The sequence below is a fragment of the Schistocerca piceifrons genome, chromosome 3 (assembly GCF_021461385.2).
Source record: "Schistocerca piceifrons isolate TAMUIC-IGC-003096 chromosome 3, iqSchPice1.1, whole genome shotgun sequence".
Lineage (NCBI taxonomy): Eukaryota > Metazoa > Arthropoda > Insecta > Orthoptera > Acrididae > Schistocerca > Schistocerca piceifrons.
Window position 1 is genome coordinate 553990092 of NC_060140.1, and position 22531 is coordinate 554012622.

Here is a 22531-nt window from a genome sequence, read left to right on the forward strand (position 1 = left end):
TTTCCACACGAGCTCTGATTTCCCTGATTTTATCATGGTGACCGTTTCTCCCTTTGTAGGTCAGGGTCAAAAAAATATTTTCGCATTAGGACACAGTTGGCGATTGCAATTTCGTGAGAAGATTCCATCGCAATGAAAAACTCCTTTCTTTGAATGATGTCCAGCCCAAATCCTGCATCATTTCAATGACACACACTCCCATATTTCACGATAATACAAAATGTGCTGCTGTTCTTTAAACTTTTTCGATGTACTCCGTCAGTCCTATCTGGTAATGATCCCACACCACACAGCTGTATTCTAAAAGAGGACAGACAATCGTAGTGTAGACAGTCTCTTTAGTAGATCTGTTACGTTTTCTGTCATGCCAATAAAACGCAGTCTTTGGTTAGCCTTTCCCACAACATTTTCTGTATGTTTCTTCCAATTTAAGTTGTACATAACTGTAATTCCTAGGTATTTAGTTGAATTTAAGGCCTTTAGACTTGATTGATTTATCTTGTAACTGAAGTTTAACGAATTCCTTTTAGCACTCATGTGGATGACCTCACACTTTTTGTTATTTAGGGTCAAACTGCCAATTTTCGCACCATTCAGATATCTTTTCCAAATTGTTTTGCAATTGGTTTTTATCTTCTGATTACTTTATTAGTACATAAACGACAGCATCATCTGCAAACAACCTACGACGGCTGCTCAGATTGTCTCCCAAATCGTTTATACAGATATGGAGCAGCAAAGGGCCCATAATACTACCTTGGGGAACGCCAGAAATCACTTCTGTTTTACTCAATGACTTTCTGTCAGTTACTACAAACTGTGACCTCTCTGACAGGAAATCACAAATCCAGTCACATAACAGAGACGATATTCCTTAAGCACGCAGTTTCACTACAAGCCGCTTGTGTAGTACAGTGTCAAAAGCCTTCCAGAAATCCAGAAATACGGAACTGATCTGAAATTCCTTGTCAATAGCACTCAACACTTCTTGCGAGTAAAAACCTAGTTGTGTTTCACAAGAACGAAGTTTTCTAAACCCATGTTGACTGTGTGTCAATAGATCTTTTTCTTAGAGGTAATTCATAATGTACAAACACAATATATGTTCCAAAATCCTGCTGCATATCGATGTAAATGATATGGGCCTGTAATTAAGTGGATTACTCTTACTACCTTTCTTGAATATTGGTATGACCTGTGCAACTTTCCAGTCTTTGGGTGCAGATCTTTTATTGAGCGAACAGTTGTATGTGATTGTTAAGAATGGAACTAATGCATCAGCATACTCTGAAAGGAACCTAACTGGTAAACAGTCTGAACCAGAAGGCTTACTTTTATTAAGTGATTTAAGTTGCTTCACTATCCAAGGATATTTACTTCTATGTTACTCATATTGGCAGCTGCTCTTGATTCAAATTCTGGAATATTTACTTCCTCTTCTTCTGTGAAGGCATTTCGGAAGGTAGTGTTTAGTAGCTCTGCTTTGGCAGCACTGTCTTCGATAGTATCTCCTTTGCAACTGCGCAGAGAAGGCATTGATTGATTCTTGCCGCTAACATACTTCACATACGCCCAGAATCTCTTTGGATTTTCTGCTAGGTTTCGAGACAAAGTTTCATTATGGAAACTGTTATAAGCATCTCGCACTGAAGTCCATGCTAAATTTCGAGCTTCTGAAAAGATTACCAATCTTGGGGATTCTGTGTCTGTTTAAATTTGGCATGTTTGTTTAGTTGTTTCTGCAACAATGTTCTGACCCGTTTTGTGTACCAAGGAGGATCAGCTCAGTCATTTGTTAAATTTGTTTGGTATAACTCTATAAATTGCTGCCGAGACTATTTCTCTGAATTCGAGACACGCCTGGTTTACACCTATACTATTAATTTGGAAGGAGTGGAGACTGTCTCTCAGGAAGGCGTCAACTGAATTTTTATCTGCTTTTTTGAATAGGTATATTTTTCGTTTATTTTTTGAGGATCTGGGTGTTACAACATTCAATCTTGCTACAACAACCCTGTGTTCACAAATCCCTGAATCAGTTTTGATGCTTGTTATTAACTGAGGATTATTTGTTGGTAAGAGGTCAATTATGTTTTCACAACCATTTACTATTCATGTGGGCTCATGAACTAAATGCTCGAAATAATTTTCAGAAAATGCGTTTAGCACAATTTCAGATGATGTTTTATGCATACTTCCGGAATTTAACCTGTATTTTCACCAACATGCCCAGGGTAAATTAAAGTCACCACCAACTATACTCGTATAAGTCGGGTACATGTTTGAAATCAAACTCAAGTTTTCCTAGAACCCTTCAGCAACTGTATCATCTGAATTGGGAGGTCGGTAATAGGATACAATTATTATTTTATTCCAGTTGCCAACAACGACCTCTGCCCATACTAACTCACAGGACTATTCGCAACAAGATAAACTACTTCTAACAGCAACGAACACATCACCGCCAACCGTGTTTAGCCTATCCATTCGGAACACCGTTAGGTTCTTCGCAAAAATTTCATCTGAGCTCATATCTGGTTTTAGCCAGCTTGCAGCGCCTATAACGATTTGAGCATCAGTGCTTTCTATGAGCGCTCAGAGCATTGGTACTTTTCCAACACAGCTATGACAATTTACAACCATTACACCGACGGTTCCTGTATCTATGTTCTTCTGGTGTCCGGCTTTCACCCTTTGTGACTGAAGCCCTTCTTGTGTTTTCCAGAGACCCTCTAACCTAGGGAACTGTCCAGTCCACGCCACACAGCCCGTTACCCATGTAGCTGCCTTCTGCACATAGTGGACACCTGACCTATTCAGCGGAACCCGAAACCCAACCGCTCTATGGCAAGTCACGGAATCTGCACCCTACACGATCGCAGAACCATTTGAGCCTCTGATTCAGACCCTCCACTCGGTTCTGTACCAGAGGTCCGCAATTGGTCCTGTTGACTGTGCTGCAAATGGTCAGCTCTGCTTTCATCTTGCAAGCAAGACTCACAGCCTGTACAACTTCTGTTAGCCACTTGAAACCAGAGAGAATCTCTTCTGATCCAAAGTGACACACATCATTGATACTGACGTGAGTAACCACCTGCAGTTGGCTGCACCCTGTGCTCTTCGTGGTATCTGGGAGGACGCGTTCCACATCTGGAATAAATCCACCTGGTATGCACATGGAGTGCACATTGGTTTTCTTTCCCTTCTTGGGAACCATGTCCCTACGGGGACCTGTAACACGCCTAACATTGGAGCTCCCAACTATCAATAATCCTACCCATGGTGACTGTCCGGATCTTGCAGGCTGAGAGGTTTCCTGTGAAACAGAACAGGCAACAGCATCTGACTCGGCGACAGTGTCAGCCACAGACAGCACCTGGAACCTGTTTGTCAGACAAACTGGGGAGGCCTTATGTGCGGCCGCCTGGGAAGTCTTTCGCCACCTGCTGCGCCCCGGGGCGACCTCCCACTCGACCACAGGTGAGGGGTTAACCTCAGTGCGAGCAGCAACTGGGCTGGCCAGCGGTGAGGACCGATTGGAGGACTTGGGCGTGCTGGACATCTGTTGGATCCCCACGTCCGGCCCACAACAGTGGTGCCCATCCACTGCATCCTCAAGCTATGTAACCGAAGCCATCACAGCCTGAAGCAGAGAGCAAAGTGTCACCAATTCGGCTCGCATCCGCACACAACAATCACAGTCCCTGTCCATACTAAAGACCGTGGAAAAAATAAACTACGCAGATAAACGGACTATCGGCACGTGATGCGCTACTGTACTGTAGACCCTGACGAAAAGCAGGAACTGTGTCTAATAAATTAGATTAATACACAGAGATCCAAAAACCTAACTACCGAAGCACTCAGGTGAAATTAAATAATTCGCCCCTGATTAGAGACTTGTAATGTGTCAGAAAATCAGTTTACTTTCCGACGCAAACGAAAACACAAGAACTGTAGCTATTAGATATTAAATTAACATGGAGAAACTCAAGAAACTAAACTATTAAAGCACACAGATGATATTATAAAATTCGCTCCTGGTTAGGAACTCGTAAAAGTCACAAAATCGGTTACTTCCCTGTTGCTGCTTGTGTCTCGGCCAGCTACTGTTGCCTGACTGACTGGCTGACTAACTTCAACAAGTCTCCCTTTACACTAATGCACTTGGTTTAGTGATGTTCCAATGCCTTGATACCATATCGAAAATTACATTCCTTCATGCCTGCACAATATCCACCAACTTTGGCTGTCAGTTCTTAGTTTGAAGAAAATCTCCATCCACCAAGGAAAATTTTGAGCTTGGGAGAAAGATGGAAGACTGGTGGAGCAAAATCAGGTGAGTAAAGCTGCTGTGGCAACAATTCATACCTTAGTTCAAGTAGTTTAGCAACGGCAACAACTTATGTGGGTTCTCATTGTCTTTATGAAAGACAGCTTTCTTCCCTTCCAAACCTGGCCTCTTTTCACATATCTTCTGTTGTAATTGTTACAGCAGGTTAGTGTAGTATTATCCCAAAATTATTTGATCAGTGCGCAGACAATGTATCAGCAGAATCTCTGATGGTATGACCTCTCCATCTGACAGTATTGCCTTTGATTTCCTTGGTAGTGGGCAATCAACATGCTCTCCAGCCGACAGTATTGTCTTTGATTTCTTTGGTGGTGGTCAACCAATGTGTTTCCACTGCTTTGAATGTTTTGGGTCTGGGGTATAGTAGTGGTCCAAAGTTTCATCTGTACTCACAAACAGGCACAAAAAATCTTGGGCAGGTCTCTACCCAAAGCGCTGACATTCATGTAATTACTCAAAGAGTGACCTATTATTACACAAGAACCTTGATGCACTACATCTGACATCTAGTGGCGATTCCGAGAATTTTTCAAGCTATTCTCATATTTAGTAATTAATTATTTGTTACTTGAAAGTGCTGTAATTTTCTATATTTGGTAATATTTTCACCCTTGTAATTCTTCTGACTTTCCCAGCAATTTGTCGACATCTTGAGGCTTTGTGTTCATCATAGTTTGTGGAATGACTGAGCTCCAGACTGATTTAGCTGCCTATCTTCGATGGGTGGGCCTCTGGTGTTCCATGCATCTGATGTCCACTATCCTAGTAGTTTGGCCAATGTATGACATGGCACGTTGGCAAGGTATATTATAAATTCCTGGTTTTCATAGTCCCAGATCATCTTTCATATTACTCAATAGTACTTTTTATCTATGTCTAGCCAGAACTAAGAAATTATTAAACAGCGGAAACCCAGGACGAAAAGAATTCGAAAATGAGAACAGGCAAAACACCACAGATGATAGTGTTTCCTGAAAAACTTGCGTTTTAGTTTTGTTTGTGGCAGCTACCAATAATTATAAGCCTAATGATCGAGCTGTCACAAAAATTAAAAACACAGCACATGTTCTCCAATACGCGAATGGGAATGACTATGTAGGACGGATTTAGTATTTGAAAACATACATTTGTACTATCCCCTAAGGGTAAGTTATTATTCATTTTTGTTTCTGAATCAAACAAGAGACCAGTACTTTTAATGCCAATAGCACAATGAACAGTTTGTTGGCAACTTAGTTGAGAAACATGCAACACAAATTGTTTTGCTTACTATAGTAGTGTCAGCGAAAGAGGATTCCCCACAGCTGGCAGCACTGTTATCAGCTTTCAATTGTGAAAACCACTGCAAGCAAAAACAATAGTTGGTTCTAGAGATGTGACAGCAAAGAAGAGTTGTCACAGAGTTGTAAGCAAAATCATGTTACGAGATCGGTCGAGGTAAACACATGAAGCAGGTGCATCAAACCCTCTACAACTTTTATGGATGTTCTTTCATCAATATGCAGCATCAAGATGTTGTAACACAGTGGTGGCTACTTTAGAACTACAATGTGGTGGGTTGTGGATTTACACATTGGTCCCAACTTGTCGCCCTGCACAACTGGTTATCTGGACATCTCAAAGTGGCATAAACATTTTTTACATTAACTGGACAAAAGATACTTAAGTAACTGAATGATTCCCAATCTGATCAACAGAGATTTCTTAAATTATGCTGTAGTCATGACCCTGAAGCAGTTTCAGTAACTTGTATCTTTCATGAATCCTCACTTCTCACACAGTTCGAGTTCTTACGAAAGCACTGCTATTATCCTTTTGCAAAAACTAATCATGCCATTATGAAGGCTTGCATGCCCTCGGTAAAGTAGAAGCAGTTGATTTAAGAAACTTAAAAATGAAAATTCTGAACTTTTAACAACTACTCCAAAAACATGGATGATCAGAAGAATGGCTTCGGAATTAATGATTTCAACCAAGACTGTCAAAAATGTTTGGAAGCTTGAACAGTGCATGGTTATATTTCCAATACCTAATGAGGACATAAACAGCAGGCTTTTAGCTTTCTCTGTGAATGACAATATTTAAAAGCTATTACAATGTTTGAAGTTAATTGTTATTGTGAAAGCAATAAAATTCTTGCACAAACTGTATTTCGTAATCAGATTAATGAAAGTAAGTACTATACATATATTTTTAGGTTTATTATAGAAAAAGAACTTGTTAAAATGATAATTTACAAATATTTGACATTAGTATTTTGAAGTGAATTCTTAATGGCAGTTTACATACCAGTAACTTCTAGAATATTCCCAAACTGAATTTCCAGAAATACTGAAACAGATTTTTTTTTTATATTTCTAACCAGTTGTTGTAGTTGCAGCTTTAAAAATCCTTTAGTAGTTCTTTAGTAATCATTCATTTTCGGGGGTGGGAATGGGGGGGGGGGGGGGAGAACTTTCACCCACTATTTTATCCCTTAGCAGTTGAATTTCCAAAAATGTTGAAACACACATTTCTCATTTTCTGACTGAAAAATCAAATACCCATTTTTGTAGTTCTAGTTTCGAAATTCCCTTAATAGTGACGCTTTCAAAAAGCCTTTCACTCCCTATTTCATCCCCTTAAGAGTGGAGTTTCAGATAATCTCTTCTTAAATGATGCCTACAGTATAAGACCCACACACTGTCAAAATTTCAAGTTTCTATCCTTGGCAGTTTGGGCAGGCAATGATGAGCCAGTGTATCAGTGTGACCCTATTTTACCCTCCTAGGGATTGAATTTCCAAAAACAGTGAAACGTGTAATTTTTTTTTTTCATCTCTAATTGAGAAGGCAAACACCAATTCCCAAAGATTAGGCTTTAATAAGGCTTTCCCAATGAAATCTTTTCCTAAAGCTTTTCTCAACATATTTCACACTCTTAGGAGATGAATTTCCAAAAACAGACACATATATGTTTTACTTCTAACACAGAAGCCAAATACATATTTTCACAGATTTAGCTTAAAAAATGCTTGGACTATGAAATATTTATATACAGGACATAAAAACCCAACTGAGGCCTGCGATCATTTTTACATTAGTAACTGGCAACCAATGCTGTACAATCGCAATAGTCATGAGATGTTCAACTGACTCTTTCATTAGAACATAAACAGACAATTGAACATATAATGACTTTATTGCAATTGTACAGCATTGGTTGCCAATTATTAACAATGAAGCATTTCTATAAAAACTTTTATCCTCCTTTTCACCCCCACAGGAGTTGAATTTCCAAAAACAATGAAACACTTTTTTTATTTCTAACTGAGAAGCCAAATATAAATTTTCATAGATTTAGCTTTAAAACTGCTTTCATAATAAATATTTTCACAGACAGTCTCATTCCCTATTCCACCCTTTTAAGGGTTCAGTTTCCAAAAAACATTGAAACACATACTTTTTTATATTATTTGTAACCAAGAAGTCAAATACCAACGTTCGTAGATGTACATTTAAAAATACTTCTTACATGTAGCTTTACAAATACTGGAGTAGTTCTTAAATAATTATATATTTTTTAAGAAAAGCTGTCACCCACTAATTCACCGCCACAGCGTTATATTTCCAAAAATGCTGGAACACCTATTTCTTTATTTATGACTGAGAAATCAAACAATTTTTGTAGGTCTAGCTTCAAGACTGCCTTAATAGTGGAATTTTTCAGAGAAAGCTCTTCAGCCCCTTAGGGTTGGAATTTCAAAAAATCCCTTCTTAAACAATGCCTACAGAATAAGATCCACACCTAAAAATTTTCAAGTTGGGCTCAGTGATGAGGAGTCAGAATGTCTGTCAGGACACTGCCTTTTATATATACAGATTATGAAGTTGTGGTTAGGTTGGAACCTAAACATAGCTTAAATTAAATTAATAATCTTGGTTGTCAAAATATTCTCCAGCTGGCAACATATATTTCATTTAAGGACAACAAAGGTAAGAGAAATTAGGATTCGTGTGGAGGCATACAGACAGTCATTCTCCCTCGCTCTATAAGCAAGTGGAACAGGAAAAGAAATTAATAGTAGTGGTACAGGGTACATTCTGTTGTATACCATACTGTGGCTTGCAGACTATGAATGTTTATGTATTCACGTGTTTCTTCTGAATACGTTGACATTTCAGAAGTTGTGTTACAATAATGATGATCTCTCCATCAATATTATCTTGGATTCCAAGCCCAATGACTACTGAACATCACTTCAGACTCCATTAACATTTTGTTACTTTCCCATCATCTTCACCTAAGATTGCTGCAGAATATCAAGTGAGTATTTTGTAGTTGGACTGAAGAAATCCTCTTATACAGTATGTTTCTGTAAGAGCCCATAAAAGTGTAACAGGGCATAGAGAATTCTCCATTCAGCAATTCGAGGTAGGGAACCTGGGGTCAGAGAAGCCAGCTTAAGGAGATGTGGAAGTAAACTTGTCTACTGCTTTGTCTAGCATTACTGTTTTCTAACTTATTTACGACTAACTGGCGTACAAGTTTATACATGCTGTGCTGTTTATTTAAATGTACATTCATTTTCTGCAAGGAAATGAGGAACAAAACTGATTGCTAAGAAGTATTTCCTAGTCACTGGATTGACAAGAGAGGCCCATTTCCATGGAACGCGAGGTCACCTGACCTGAATCTCTGATTATTTCCTATGGAGATATCTAGAGTCACTTGTGTATGAGACCACAGAGATGGAATTATTTGCCAGAATTTTACCTGCCTGTGATGCAACTCGAAACATGCCACAGATATTTGTCATGCTGCATCAGAATATTGTTCACCAATGTTATGCTTGCATTGAGGTTGACGGCCCTCAGTTTTAGTACATTTTATAAGATACAGTACAAATGGTATTTTCATTGTGTCAGTGGTGGTATTTGCAGTTAATTGTAACTAATGTAAATAAAAAAGTACACAGTATTATGATTTTATTCCTATTATCTCCTTAAGCTGGTTTCTCTGACCCCAAGTTACCTACCTCAAATTGTTCAGTGTAGCATCCTTACCTCCTGTAAATTTTTTGCATGCTCTTAAGGAAACACCTTGTAGAGGCTTACAAACAGCACAACATTCACAACTGAGAAAGGAAAGGGGGAGAAATGACACTCCCTAATACTCTGTAAGACTGCTTGCAGAATGCAAATTTTAATGTGCCAAATTTGTTTTTCTCTTGTCTTTCCAGATAATTTCTCAAAACTACAATCACCAAGTTTCTCCTCCAGATGCCAAAGTATCTTTTTGACTCCCACAAATGTAGGAGAAATGACAATCACAATACAGTAGGAGAAATCAGAGCCCACACAAGAAGGTTTAGATGTTCATTTTCCCCCACACAGCATTTGAGAGTAAAACAGTCAAGAAATAGCCAAAGTGGCTCTATGAAACCTCTGCCAAACATTTTAAATGTTAATTGTAGAGTAATCACGGAGATGTCGAACTGGAGGATAGTTCCAGGTCCAAGCACTCGTTTTATTACAATAAGGAAGAACATTCCATGAACAACAAAATTCTGGATGCAGAATACAGAAACATACCTCTTACTATTTCTGGAATTGGGGCTGTATGCTGGCATGTTATGCCCAATGCTTCTGTGATTGCTGCACCAAGTTTAGGTTCAGAAACACCCAGAGTTACAACAGATTTCTTTTTTCTGGGTAAATGAGTCTCCAAAACAAGGCGCAAATCTTCTGGTAGCAATCCTGAAACAGAAATATCATTAATCAAGAAACTAATAACATTATACTAGTGAAAGGCTGGAATTTCCCACTTTCAGAAGACACATACTTAAGCATTGGGCATAAACAGGCATCTAGAATGAAAATTTCAACAAACACCATATGATTATCAGCTTGCTAAAGAACATAAATGTTAAATAAAAAATAAATGCTATGTCTTTACAACCATCTCATTTAACATCATAACACAATGTTTATCCCTCAATTGCTAATTGCAGTCAGCTGTATTAGGTATGGAAATATTATCTATTAGTGACACATGAAAATTTGCTGGACTGGGACTCAAAACTTGGATTTCCTCATTGCGAGCAGTCGTCTTAATCTTGGCTACCCATGCGCACTCCCTGGACCAGTCTAAATCTCCACACACCACACTGTCTGTGTTGTACACCTAGACAGGCAAAATGATGACAATAGTAGTAACACTGAACACAGTTATCTCATTAGCCCTGCCGCAGAAATCGAAGTAAAGTTGCGAGCAATGCACGCGCAGACAATATGGCATATGGAGGTCTGGACGGCATGTATGGATAGCCTAGATGGTTAAAACAACTGATTACAGTAAGTGGGAAATTTAGGTTTGAGTACCGGTCCAGCACAAATTTTCAAATCTCGCCAATATGTAATATTTCCATACATAATACAGCAACTGGTGAATAACGTTCATAATATTAATATACGAGGGCTATCCATGAAGTACATTACGTTTTGGAATTAAAAATAAATAAAGTATTGGAAATTTTTTTATTATATACAGATGAAAGCCACACTTAAATACTACTTTTCTACATAGTTGCCACTTAAATTAAGGCACTTATCGTAGCAATGGACGAGCTTGGAAATTCCTTCGTCGCAAAATTCGGCCGCCTGCGCCTTCAACCATGTGGTTACCTCTTCCTGAAGCTGTGCGTCGTCATCAAAACGCTGCATAGCCAACCACTTCTTCATTGCTGGGAATAAGTGGAAGTCGCTCAGTGCTAGGTTGGGACTGTACGGCGGATGAGGAAACAACTCCTACTTAAAAGATTCGAGAACTTCACGAGTGGCATTTGCCGTGTGGGCCCAGGTGTTGTCGTGAATCAGCAAGATCTTTGAGCCCAACTTTCCTCTGCGCTTGTTTTGTATTGCTCTTCTGAGGTTGTGCAGAGTTTGGCAATACCTTTGAGAGTTTATTGTAGTGCCTCTTTCCAGGAAATCCACAAAAATCACACCTTTTCTGTCCCAAAAGACAGTCATTACGTGGTTGAAGGCGCAGGCGGCCGAATTTTACGACGAAGGAATTTCCAAGCTCGTCCATCGCTACGATAAGTGCCTTAATTTAAATGGCAACTATGTAGAAAAGTAGTATTTAAGTGTGGCTTTCATCTGTATATAATAATAAAAAAAATCCAATACTTTATTTATTTTTAATTCCAAAATGTAATGTACTTTGTGGATAGCCCTCGTAGCTGCAGTTTGTCCTGTATACAAATGAGCTTAGAAAGCAGATGCGGAATCCTGCATCAATCACTTTCTAGACAAGGTCCTAGTGGAAGAGGTTTGCCATTGCCTCCCATCCACCTGTTATGAAGAGTCAAAAGTGTATTCATGCTGTGTGGATGACTGATGAGTGCTTGTACAGACACGCATGCATGCCTGAAGGAACAGACATTGTACAATGAAATCATAATACTGAAAATGTTACCTTCTGAGATGCCATTTATATTTTCCAAGGCTGATGATGCAGTTTTGAAAGGTGCAAAGCTGATAAGTTTGACAACTTGATTGAAACGGCTTAAATCTGTTACAGAAGCTTCAACTTGTGGCAAGAGCATCCCTACTTCTTCAAACTCCTTGACTCTGAATATGGCATATCCAGCTGCATGTTCAAACAACACATAGAGCTCCGACTGGAACATAGGGAAAGTAATTATTAAAGATTTTCACTATATGAAATGTCTGTCAAATAGCAAGCACTTTTAATCTCATGCAACTGAACTCTTAAAAATCAAAAAATCCTATTTTATTATGGGAGTATAATAAGTATTCCTGTATACAAATGAGCTTAGAAAGCAGATGCGGAATCCTGCATCAATCACTTTCTAGATAAGGTCCTAGTGGAAGAGGTTTGCCATTGCCTTCCATCCACCTGTTATGAAGAGTCAAAAGTGTATTCATGCTGTGTGGATGACTGATGAGCGCTTGTACAGTATTGTGTTGGGTTTGTGTTGCTATGGGAGAGTGAAAAAGAGTGATGGAAAATAGCCAACACCTGTTGAACAGCAAGCATCAAGAGAGCCACAAGGCTTAATGTCCCTGTCCAATGGATCGACCATCACCAACAGTGTCACATGCCCTTACTTCACAAGAGACAATGGTGAAGTTTGGAATTTAATCCAGGGCATTGGTGCAAAGTCTAGTGATCAGGAACTTTACAACACCACCTCTCCTCTCCTTCCTGTCCAAATACTGGCAGTTAAAATGTTCCACCAACAGGATTCAAAGAGTGTACCTTCAGGTCAAGTGTTACCACAAAGGCATGCATTAGCCACTTCTGCTACAGAGGGTGGGTGTTACTGGTGTAATAACCACTTAACACTTAATTATCACTTAACACTTTCTTGACTGTAACTTTTAAATGGCACATCAGTTTTTATCTGAAGCCTGTAATGTGCCACTGTGAATGTGTAAGAGCAGACTGCTGTTATGTAAGGTGATACTTCAAAACAGAACAAACTTCTTCAAATAATACATATTAAGTTACAGCGAAAGTGTTGTTTTACACAAAGAACTTGCTTTCATAAAGTGTTGTATGAACATACCCTTCTCTTACATGAATGCTATGCACTGTTGCCTGCACACAGTCACTACCACCACAGACCTTCCATAAATAAATGGTAACAGATAGCTTCCAACATGGCTGGATCATACAGTGTCTTGCAAATTACAGTAATACAACTACTCTACAGAGAGCTGTACACGTAACTGGTGTTGTTTCTGATCTAATAATAGAATGTCTTGCTGGGCCTTCAAAAATAGGGCTGCACATATGAAATGCAATCTTATTTCTCTGGACCTTTGAGGATTAATTTGTATTAGAGGCCTACTTTTAATACTCCACTACATGGCTTATACGTTTATCATTTTACCAGGTGACAGTGTAGTAAATGGATCAACAAACATGGGGTGATACACACAAACCACAGAAACTTAGAACAGAATGGTCAGAAGTATAAGTGGCCTTAGATAAAATTACAAATTGATTTTTAACTGTGCATTCATTCAATCATTCATCGCATCCTGTAGATCTTTTCTGCAGCAGAACCTTCAGTAATACAGAACGTGTTAAGGCATAAGTTAACAAAAGACAATTAAATCACAGAAACTTAATCTGCATAACATATAAACAATACCTGATATTAGTTGGCCTAATACAACCAGTATTGTGAAATGCTCTTAGGTATATGACTTGGTTGTTTAATCATGAATATTATTTACAGGGCAACAAGTTAGGAAGACAATATATTGGAAACATCCAATTGATATATGAAGCCAACATTTTGAAATACAAACTAAAAGAGCCAACTGACAATTTTGGGAAACATTATGTATGACCTCTGCCTTTTTTGTAGTTCCCGAACATACAATGAAAAAAAGATACCCATCATCTAACATAGGATACTTTTTCTGCATATACCTAACGGTTTTAATTTTTATGATAAAAACTGCTTTAAATATGGCAAAGTTCGTTTAAGTATGTGCCGAAAATATGAGACTCTGGCACAGGTTCAACTGCCACAAATTTTATTTGGCATAATAAGGCATCAACTCATAACATACCCTAGACATCAGACGATGTTACAGATCAGCTGTCATCATAACCAAGAATTCAAGGGCGGAGTGGTCCAATACCACATTCTAGACCATTTGAGGCATAAGTTTTTCCAAGACCTATGTTCTTTCCACTTGGGGAATGATGAGAGAGAAGAATGAAGGGATATGTAAGATTTACACTTCCATAAATGACAGAATTGAGGGTGGTAGGGGGAGGGAGAGGGAGGGGGGAGGGGGGGGAGGGTGGGGAGAGGGGGGGGGAGAGAGAGAGAGAGCATAAAGTTTCTCTATAATTCTTTGAAAAACAAGGATCCAAGCACATTTCGTCAACTTCAGTATATGCGACACACACAGTTTGAACTAAGGCAAACACTGCACATACGTAATAGAACACCGACCTCCATGTATACGCTACCATCTACTTGTCAGTGCAGATACTGAAACTTCCTGGCAACTAAAACTGTGTGCTGGACTGGGAATCGAACACTGAACTTTTGCTCTCCCTGCCAAATGCTCTACCGATGGAGCCATCCAAGTAAGACTCACGACTGACTTAACAACTTCACTTTCATCAGTACCTTGTCTTCTGCCTCCCCCTATAAGGGTTAAATATCACAGAATCGGAAAAAAATAACACAATACCAATCATAACAAAATACACTTCCTTGTCCCCTATATTTACTCAAATTAATATATAACGTCAGGTTGAAAAAAAATTACCATTGTGCACACTCCCGTGTACCAGTCTTCACGTTTAATCTTCACGCCTTCTCCAGTTTATTTCACACACGCTGTAATGTATGCATCAAACATGCGTCCACCTTAAACAAATTTGTGCATCTTTGGAGCATAATGAATTTAATATCTTTGGTTCAAATTAAAAATAAAACTAAAAATGTATGTGGAAGGGAAATTAACTATTGCAGTTTGAATAGATGAGCTCAGGAGCACATACAGTTGTAACTCTTTACCTTATGCGGTTCCTTGCCTCACAAAAACTGGTGTAAATACAGACTGTGGTAAACACTCCATTTCTAAGCACAAATCTGACATAGATTTTATTGATGTATTTCAGTAATATCTTTGAAGTAAAAGCGTGTAGGCGCGTGGAAAATCAGCGATGTTGGATCGTGTTAACTTTGACGGTTTCGAAAAGTTTAAGCTTTAAATGAAGTTTATGCTGGCTTTTTAAATAACCTACAACAACATAGAGTTAAAATATGTATTGCGCCCTGTCATTTCTATTATTGGGCAGTGACGAAAAGTTTAGTAAACTTTTAAGTGAAGTTTATGCCGGTTTTTCAAGTAATCTATAACAACACACGAGTTAAAATATGTATTGCGCCCTGTAATTTCAATTATTGGGTCGCAATGCCTGTAAGCATCTATTTTCATGAAAGTTTCGGCCGTTAGTTAAATCAAAAATCATCATAATGACTGACAATCGTCCTGCGTGTGCTGTGTGCGGAGGGACTGACTATTGTGTAGAAGCTGGTTTTTATTACTGCAGCGAATGTCATACTCAGTCTCAGGTAAAGATTGCTCGAAGACTTTTAAGTAGTTAACACTTCCATTTCCATTCAAATAAAAAACAAGTGGTTGATTTTCTTACATAGGCCCAGTTGAAACCTAATATGTATTTGAGTAACATTAATGAGTGTATATTATGGAAATTAGAATAAGTGCTGGCCATTAGGTATACTAATCATCCCATAAAACCACATTTAACGTCAGATAAATCACATTTAAAAAAAATAAAGAAAAACATACTTCTCCCATTTCCTAAGTGGAATGGCCCGCATACATATGGAATAAGTAAAAAAAATCTTAAAGATGTTTTCTTCTAAGAGGTAATACCAAACCTTTTAGAAAAACGTAAATGTAAACCCACTGAGATACAGTACCCACGTAAGATAAATCTTGTGCTGTTGTAACCAGTCATCACAAAAAAGATACCAATCACAGTATTTATTTACAAAGATTTCATTACAGCACTGAATTAAATAGTAATAACATTTTATGCAACTCTCATATTATTTGTTTAGTAATGATAATCACACTGTCCAAAAAATAAATCATATTAATAGCATGAAACACCACCTATGTTCTCGATAGTGGCGTCAGTTCAATTACGCAGAGTGACCCCAAGTTTCTCAACTGAAGCCACTCGTTTGTGATGGTTATATCCTGTAGAGCTACCAGTTTGTAATGATTTTGATTGCTATGTTTCATTCACTGTTCTGAATAATCTCAGACTACATTCTATGGCACAAACCCCAGGTGATTTATTGGACAGATTAAGGTGTACTAGGATGCCTGAGAGATAAACAGAGCAGGGAAATGTGTGTCACCATGTGTAAATGGCTATAGTCGTCTTGGAAGATGGGAGTTGTCAGGATGCTGTAGTTAGAAAGGACTACACTTGGTCATTGAGAAAGTTGAAATAAGCTTCCTGATCCACAATCCCAATAATGTGGATGAGCAGACCTATGTTATTGAATGGATGACTCCCTCAAAACATCAGAGAACCGCCTGGCCTGGCCTGAACTACACTGGTTGGTTCGGAGGGAAAGGACCAAACTATAGGGTCATCAGTCCCAAACTACACTGCGGATGCATTGTGTGATGAATGCTTAATTGGTCCATCAGTGTGTCTGACACCTTATATAAATTGAAAAGAGGCAAAATCAAGACTTGTCAGACCTTAAAACATGCCACCAGACAGCTAATCTCCAGTTACTGTGTTGTTTGGCACTTTGAAGCTGTGCTGCATTTTGTGGTGCCATGTGCATTGACATGTTGCAGCATACTCAACTCCAAATGGGGATTGATTGCTATTTCTTTCACAATGTGTGCTTGGAATCTATTTGAGGTGTATGGTTGTGAGTTATACACCATTCCTTTTAGTAACGTTGAACAACCTGTGTTGATTCACCAACAAATCAAGTAGTAACTTTATTCAGGGTGTGGTTATGGGCATAACCAAACATGATAAATCTCCTTTCTGCAATTGTGTTTCATCTCCATATTTACCTACCTTACTGCACTGATTTCATACAATTGACTGGCTTATATACATCACTTTTCTGCCACACTTGAGTGTAACGTGACACCAGTCCAAAGCCAGTTACACTGCTCCAGAGTGTAAGTACGCTCTTTGCAAGGAGTGACTAGAAGGTTGTTTGTTGAGCATATAGACATCAATTGGTTCTGTGGAAAAACTCTTCAGTGGAGTAGAAGGTGTTGGCCACTATTAAACCCCATAGGCTTCTTTGAACTTTATCAGTTGCTAAAATTTTTGTGACTGATTGCAGGTTGTAGACCAGTCAGTAGAAGACCTAAAAAGGTTGAATATAGGGGAAATTAATTGTATAGCCTCCAGTTTTGCTTTAGTGGTAGGAAGGAGTGCCATGAAGAACATAATAAAAATCTTGACTGGCGGGGACTGAGCATAGTAGTGTGGGGTTGAAAAATTGCAGCTTACTAAAAGTGGTGTTTTAATGGTATTAAAGTAATGTTTATTGGTGGATTTAGACCAAATATTAAATGTCTGCACCACATCTAAGTGGGTGATTTCATTTCAAATCATACAGGTCATGTCAACTTGAATTCATGAATTCTCTGGAAAAGATGTATATTAGACCTTTATATCATACGTGTTAAGAAAGTATTTTTGTTTTAGGGTCAATTCAAATGAAGTGGTCCAATAAAAATTAAGTTGGTTGCTTGAAAATTTTTAAATATTTTATTTTTTTGTTATGTGATTGCCCTATATTTGAGAAGTGCAAAACACCCGTCGGCTTTGACCCGTGACATAAGGCTGTTGTGGTGTGTGACGTCACGACGGCGCGGAATTTAGTTTGTGAGAGTGGTGTGTTTGTAGGTGTCGTTTTGATGCGATCGGTGGTGCTCTCTGGTGGTGTGTTAGGTGATGTTTTTGGTTTAGTTTGCGAGTGTGGCGTGTGTAAATTTTGGGACATTTCTTTTTTTATTTCTTTGGTAGGCATGGATATGACTGACAGGGTCAACAGTTTTCGCTTGTCGGCTATGATGGGGGACAATGCGTTGTCTCTAATAAAATTTCTTCAACTAGCCTATTCGGATTTTTTGGTGAAGTCGTGAAGTGTTTAGTATGTCGTGAAGAAATGAGGCTTACTTAAAGTTCCGGTGTCTTGGACCAGGGACAGCTGTATGTGGAAATGTCGTAAGGATAACAGTTCAAGGGAAGTGTTCGATCCCAATGTGTGGCTGTTGGTATTGCTATCTGGAGATGTTTTTGAGCTATGTAGGTCAAGGGAAGATGGGTAGATCACATAACTAATGAGGAAGTATTGAACAGAATTGGGGAGAAGAGGAGAACAGAATTGGGGAGAAGAGGAGTTTGTGGCACAACTTGACAAGAAGAAGGGACCGGTTGGTAGGACATGTTCTGAGGCATCAAGGGATCACAAATTTAGCATTGGAGGGCAGCGTGGAGGGTAAAAATCGTAGAGGGAGACCAAGAGATGAATACACTAAGCAGATTCAGAAGGATGTAGGTTGCAGTAAGTACTGGGAGATGAAGAAACTTGCACAGGATAGGGTAGCATGAAGAGCTGCATCAAACCAGTCTCAGGACTGAAGACCACAACAACAACAGGTCAAGGGAAGTGTTAGGTCCCAATTTATGGGATCGGGAGCTGCTGTTGAGCTATATAGGTCAAGGGAAGTGTTCGATCCCAATTTATGGGATATTGAGCTGCTGTTGAGCTATATATGTCAAGGGAAGTGTTCGATCCCAATTTATGGGATCGGGAGCTGCTGTTGAGCTATATAGGTCAAGGGAAGTGTCCGATTCCAGATGATATTGTGTTTAGTAGTATTTGGGGAGTTTTGTGATATCGGTTTTTTTTGTCATTTTGCGTGGTTTTGTATGGGGGTGGGTGTCTAAATTTGTTTATATTTAGTTTGTCCCCACCCAAAAACGCCTATTTACCACGCTTGCCCCATAAGTGTCATTAGGCGTTTTGTGGAACGTGTGTGTCTTTGTTTCTCGATGTATTTTCGTCCTCATTATGAGTACGTAACGACTTTGTATGCGCCATATTGGAATCGTGGTTTATGGTCGTTTCCACCATATTTGTGACGTCATGGGTCAAAGCAGACAGGCGGAATGAGATGCTTCTGTATTTCCAAGTGCAACATTGCAGTTGATGTGATTGTTTTTAGAAAAGTGTCCTCTACAACATTTTCTATTACACAAAATGCCCTAAATTGAAAAATAACCAGTCAAAATGACCTCCAAAGTTTGGTATCCAAATTTTCAAAAATCCACTTATTACGCCCAAAAACAACAAACAAGCAGTTGTTTAGGAGAGTCTATTTTTTCCTATATTTAGATATCATACACTACTGGCCTCATATAGAGCAAGAACACTTACAAATATTTCCTTAATTTTTTATGAATTTTTTAAATTCGAAAATTTTCATTTTTTGTAAAGTTTGGGGTTAGTTATCTCAGGTGGGACTGAATATAAAAATATGATGTTTGCAGTGTTTGTACACCTATATGATAGCAACGTACTGTAAAAATTTCAACATTGATATCTGACTGTGAACAAAGATATGCATTTTTGAAAATGAGGAGATATTTCACATTACAACTGATCTTATGGCTGTTGCCTTTTCATGTGTGATGATATTAGCGGGATATAATCAATTATTATTGAAGTAAGGTACTGAATTATATGCAAAAAGTGGAAACATGATGGAAATTAACATTTATATTGTTGTGACATCCTTAGAGATGCGACTGTTCCTGAATCTGCTGGTGAATGTTAAGAACACTTATTTCTTCATACAGCTTCTGTCATATAGAATAAGACCTCCCAGTTGGTGTGGTAAGTTCAAGCACTTAAAATTTCCTTAAAACATTTTTCATTGGTATCCAAACTTTGTCAGTAGTACATTTATTGAATAATGTTCTTGGGCCAGCAGGGTGGTAAAAATGCACAAAATCATCATTGTTTTCCAAACTTATTCTTTCAACCTCTGCAAGCCACCACTGTCCATTATACACACATGCCACTATGTCATTCAACATTAAAGACAGAGATGTAATTTTACTGGCACAATGATCCTCATAAATTTCAGTTTCTGATGTTGAGTCTAGTGCAGCAGGGGATACAACCCGTCGGCTTTGGACAATGACGTCACAAGTCGCCAGATAGCAGTTTACCATTTTTGCTTTTGCTGTTATGTTTCAGTTTCGTTTTTTTACTGATTACTTAATAAAGTGGATCTGTTTATTCTATCTCGTGAGATTTTTTTTTAAAAAAAGCCAAAAAACACTTATCAGCCACTGAAGGGAGCTACAACACTAAGAAGAATCGCTTCTCGATTGGCGACTTGTGACGTCAGTGTCCAAAGCCGACGGGTTGTATCCCCTGCTACACTAGTCCCCTGATGTTACATAGCATCGAACTAAGTTTTCTGCAATGCCAAGCAATTTGTGGAAAAGCCTTGTTCCTTTTCTTTCTTTACAGGTTTCAAATCTGGTTTGAAGTGTTGTTTTCATATGCAGAACCACTTCTTCTTTCTTGATCAGAAAGTAGGTAAGGTCTTTAATATCGTCCTTGTAAAAGACATACATGTTCTGTACTGTGAGAATTTGATCTGTGGTTGGTCTTTGTAGGCTGGCTTTACTTACTTCATGCTTTGTTGTATCTCCTACTACATCACATGCATTTTTACCATGGCAAGATGCAAAAAAGTGCCATTCAGCCTCCAACCCAAAGTCTACTTTGTGGTTGCACAGATTTGAAAAATTCTTTTTGTTCTAACACTGACTACCACTTCCATCTGAAAAGTATACCAGCTTCTCAACCTTTGGAAAATTTTCTTTTATGTAATTTATTACATACTTTTGAAACACATGTACAGTCAAAGTGTTGTGCTCCAAGTAGTCGCTTAGAGTTCAAATTGAAGAACTGCAAACTTCATCTTTCTCATGTAGAGAGTAAATGGATACACTGTTGCCTGGTCATTGACCCAGTCCTACCCTTGTATTGCATCCTGAATCACAAATGTAAAATTTTCTGCCAAATCAGCTATCACTATGCATTCAGTTTCATGAAGTTATGCTTTTTTGTTCTTCAAAAACTTACTTTGGATTCTAGAAACATAGTGGTAACTTTTGAGTTTTTGTAAGTTATCAATTAAAGATTCCATGTACCCTTCCTGAGATTTACTGTTTGAAGGTAATACTGTCTGGCATTTCCTCATCATATTTGTGAAACAATTCAATAACAGTTCCCGCACCAGGGCATTTATTACACAAACTCTTCATGCAGTCATAAGTGTTAGTGTTACAGACCATTAAATCTAGTAACTCTTTGTAGTTAAGATCACTGAGTTTTGCATCTGCAATCATCAGTTTCACATTTTCATGATATAAACAAAAACATATGGAGTGTGTCCCTGAGGATCCAGTCAAAATACACCACTTAGGGAGGAAGTCACAAAATTTTGACCTTCCAATTTTGCATTCAGCATGAGAATTTTTGAAAGCTACACAAAGCTCATTTAAATTTGACAGCACTAGTTGTTTCTGCTTTCTTACTTTAACTCCATTTATAACAGCTCTTTTGCTATCTTTTGTAACCTGGGCACATTCTACTGTTTTCATCATCCTCAAAAAACTGCTGGATCTTTTTAATTGTTTCTTCATTTATACCTACTCCTTTCTTCTTACCTAAAACTGGAAAAATGCCTTGCTCTTTCGCTAATTTTCAGGTTAGTTTAATGAAACGACCAGAAACGTTGAATTCATGAACTATTTTTTCTCTTGACCATGAGTCAGGAAGCAAACTTAAAATCTAAACTTTTTCCTCTTTAGATGTCACTGAACATTTAATTTTTAATTTCTCTATTAAGCTCAAATATTGAGAGTCAGATGATGCTGGTGGTAGGTTTTCTTCTTTAGAAATAACATTGGTGTCTGTATTATTAAAGCATGATTCCAAGTCTCTTCTAATTTTGTCTAAAATTTGTTTTATTTTCAATAGCTGCTTTTCTTTCTCTGCTACTTAATTTTATTATTTTCGAAGCAGGAGATACGTCTAACTTGGAACAATCAAAATCCAATATGCTATCAGCTTCCTCATTAGGAATATACATGTCATATTAACAAGGTTACATGATTCTGGTTCTGGATTCACAACTTCTGCCAAAAATGTGGTTGTATTTCAGAATATATTTCTTCTCATGATACTCACACCCTGATGTTACAGAAGAACTTACTCAAAATTTAAACAAAGTTTGTCTAACTTCATCAAAGCGATTGACATTTTTAAGTTTTTTGAAACTGAACCGAAATCTGTTTTGTGATCCATGCTGTTTAGCTCCCGAAAACCTCAAACCACACACACACACACACACACACACACACACACACACACACACACACACACACACACACACACTGTTTTGTGACACACTTCACTTGGTATCTGTCCAACGGAGCACTGTTCATCCATGTTATTGCATTCCAGTTAATCTCTCAAAATTAATTACAAATAACGCACAGAACAAAGCACATATCACATTCTAC

General features: G+C 38.3%; 2 protein-coding genes across 3 annotated transcripts in view; one reads left to right on the forward strand and one right to left on the reverse strand.

The window, feature by feature from the left end:
* Window positions 1-14794, reverse strand: part of LOC124789514 (nucleolar protein 56) — an 82188-nt gene extending 67394 nt beyond the window's left edge. Inside the window, exons 1-3 of the mRNA XM_047256901.1 lie at window positions 14662-14794; window positions 11813-12017; window positions 9928-10092 (exon numbers count right to left, since the gene is read on the reverse strand). Coding sequence (XP_047112857.1) covers window positions 9928-10092; window positions 11813-12017; window positions 14662-14664 — 373 coding nt within the window. The 5' untranslated portion in view covers window positions 14665-14794. The remainder of the gene's footprint in view (window positions 1-9927; window positions 10093-11812; window positions 12018-14661) is intronic.
* A 225-nt stretch (window positions 14795-15019) lies between these two features.
* The window catches only part of LOC124789515 (TATA box-binding protein-associated factor RNA polymerase I subunit B), a 333200-nt gene continuing 325688 nt past the window's right edge, over window positions 15020-22531 (forward strand). For both annotated transcript variants that reach the window (XM_047256902.1, XM_047256903.1), the window contains exon 1: window positions 15020-15473. In XM_047256902.1, coding sequence (XP_047112858.1) covers window positions 15375-15473 — 99 coding nt within the window. In that variant the 5' untranslated portion in view covers window positions 15020-15374. The remainder of the gene's footprint in view (window positions 15474-22531) is intronic.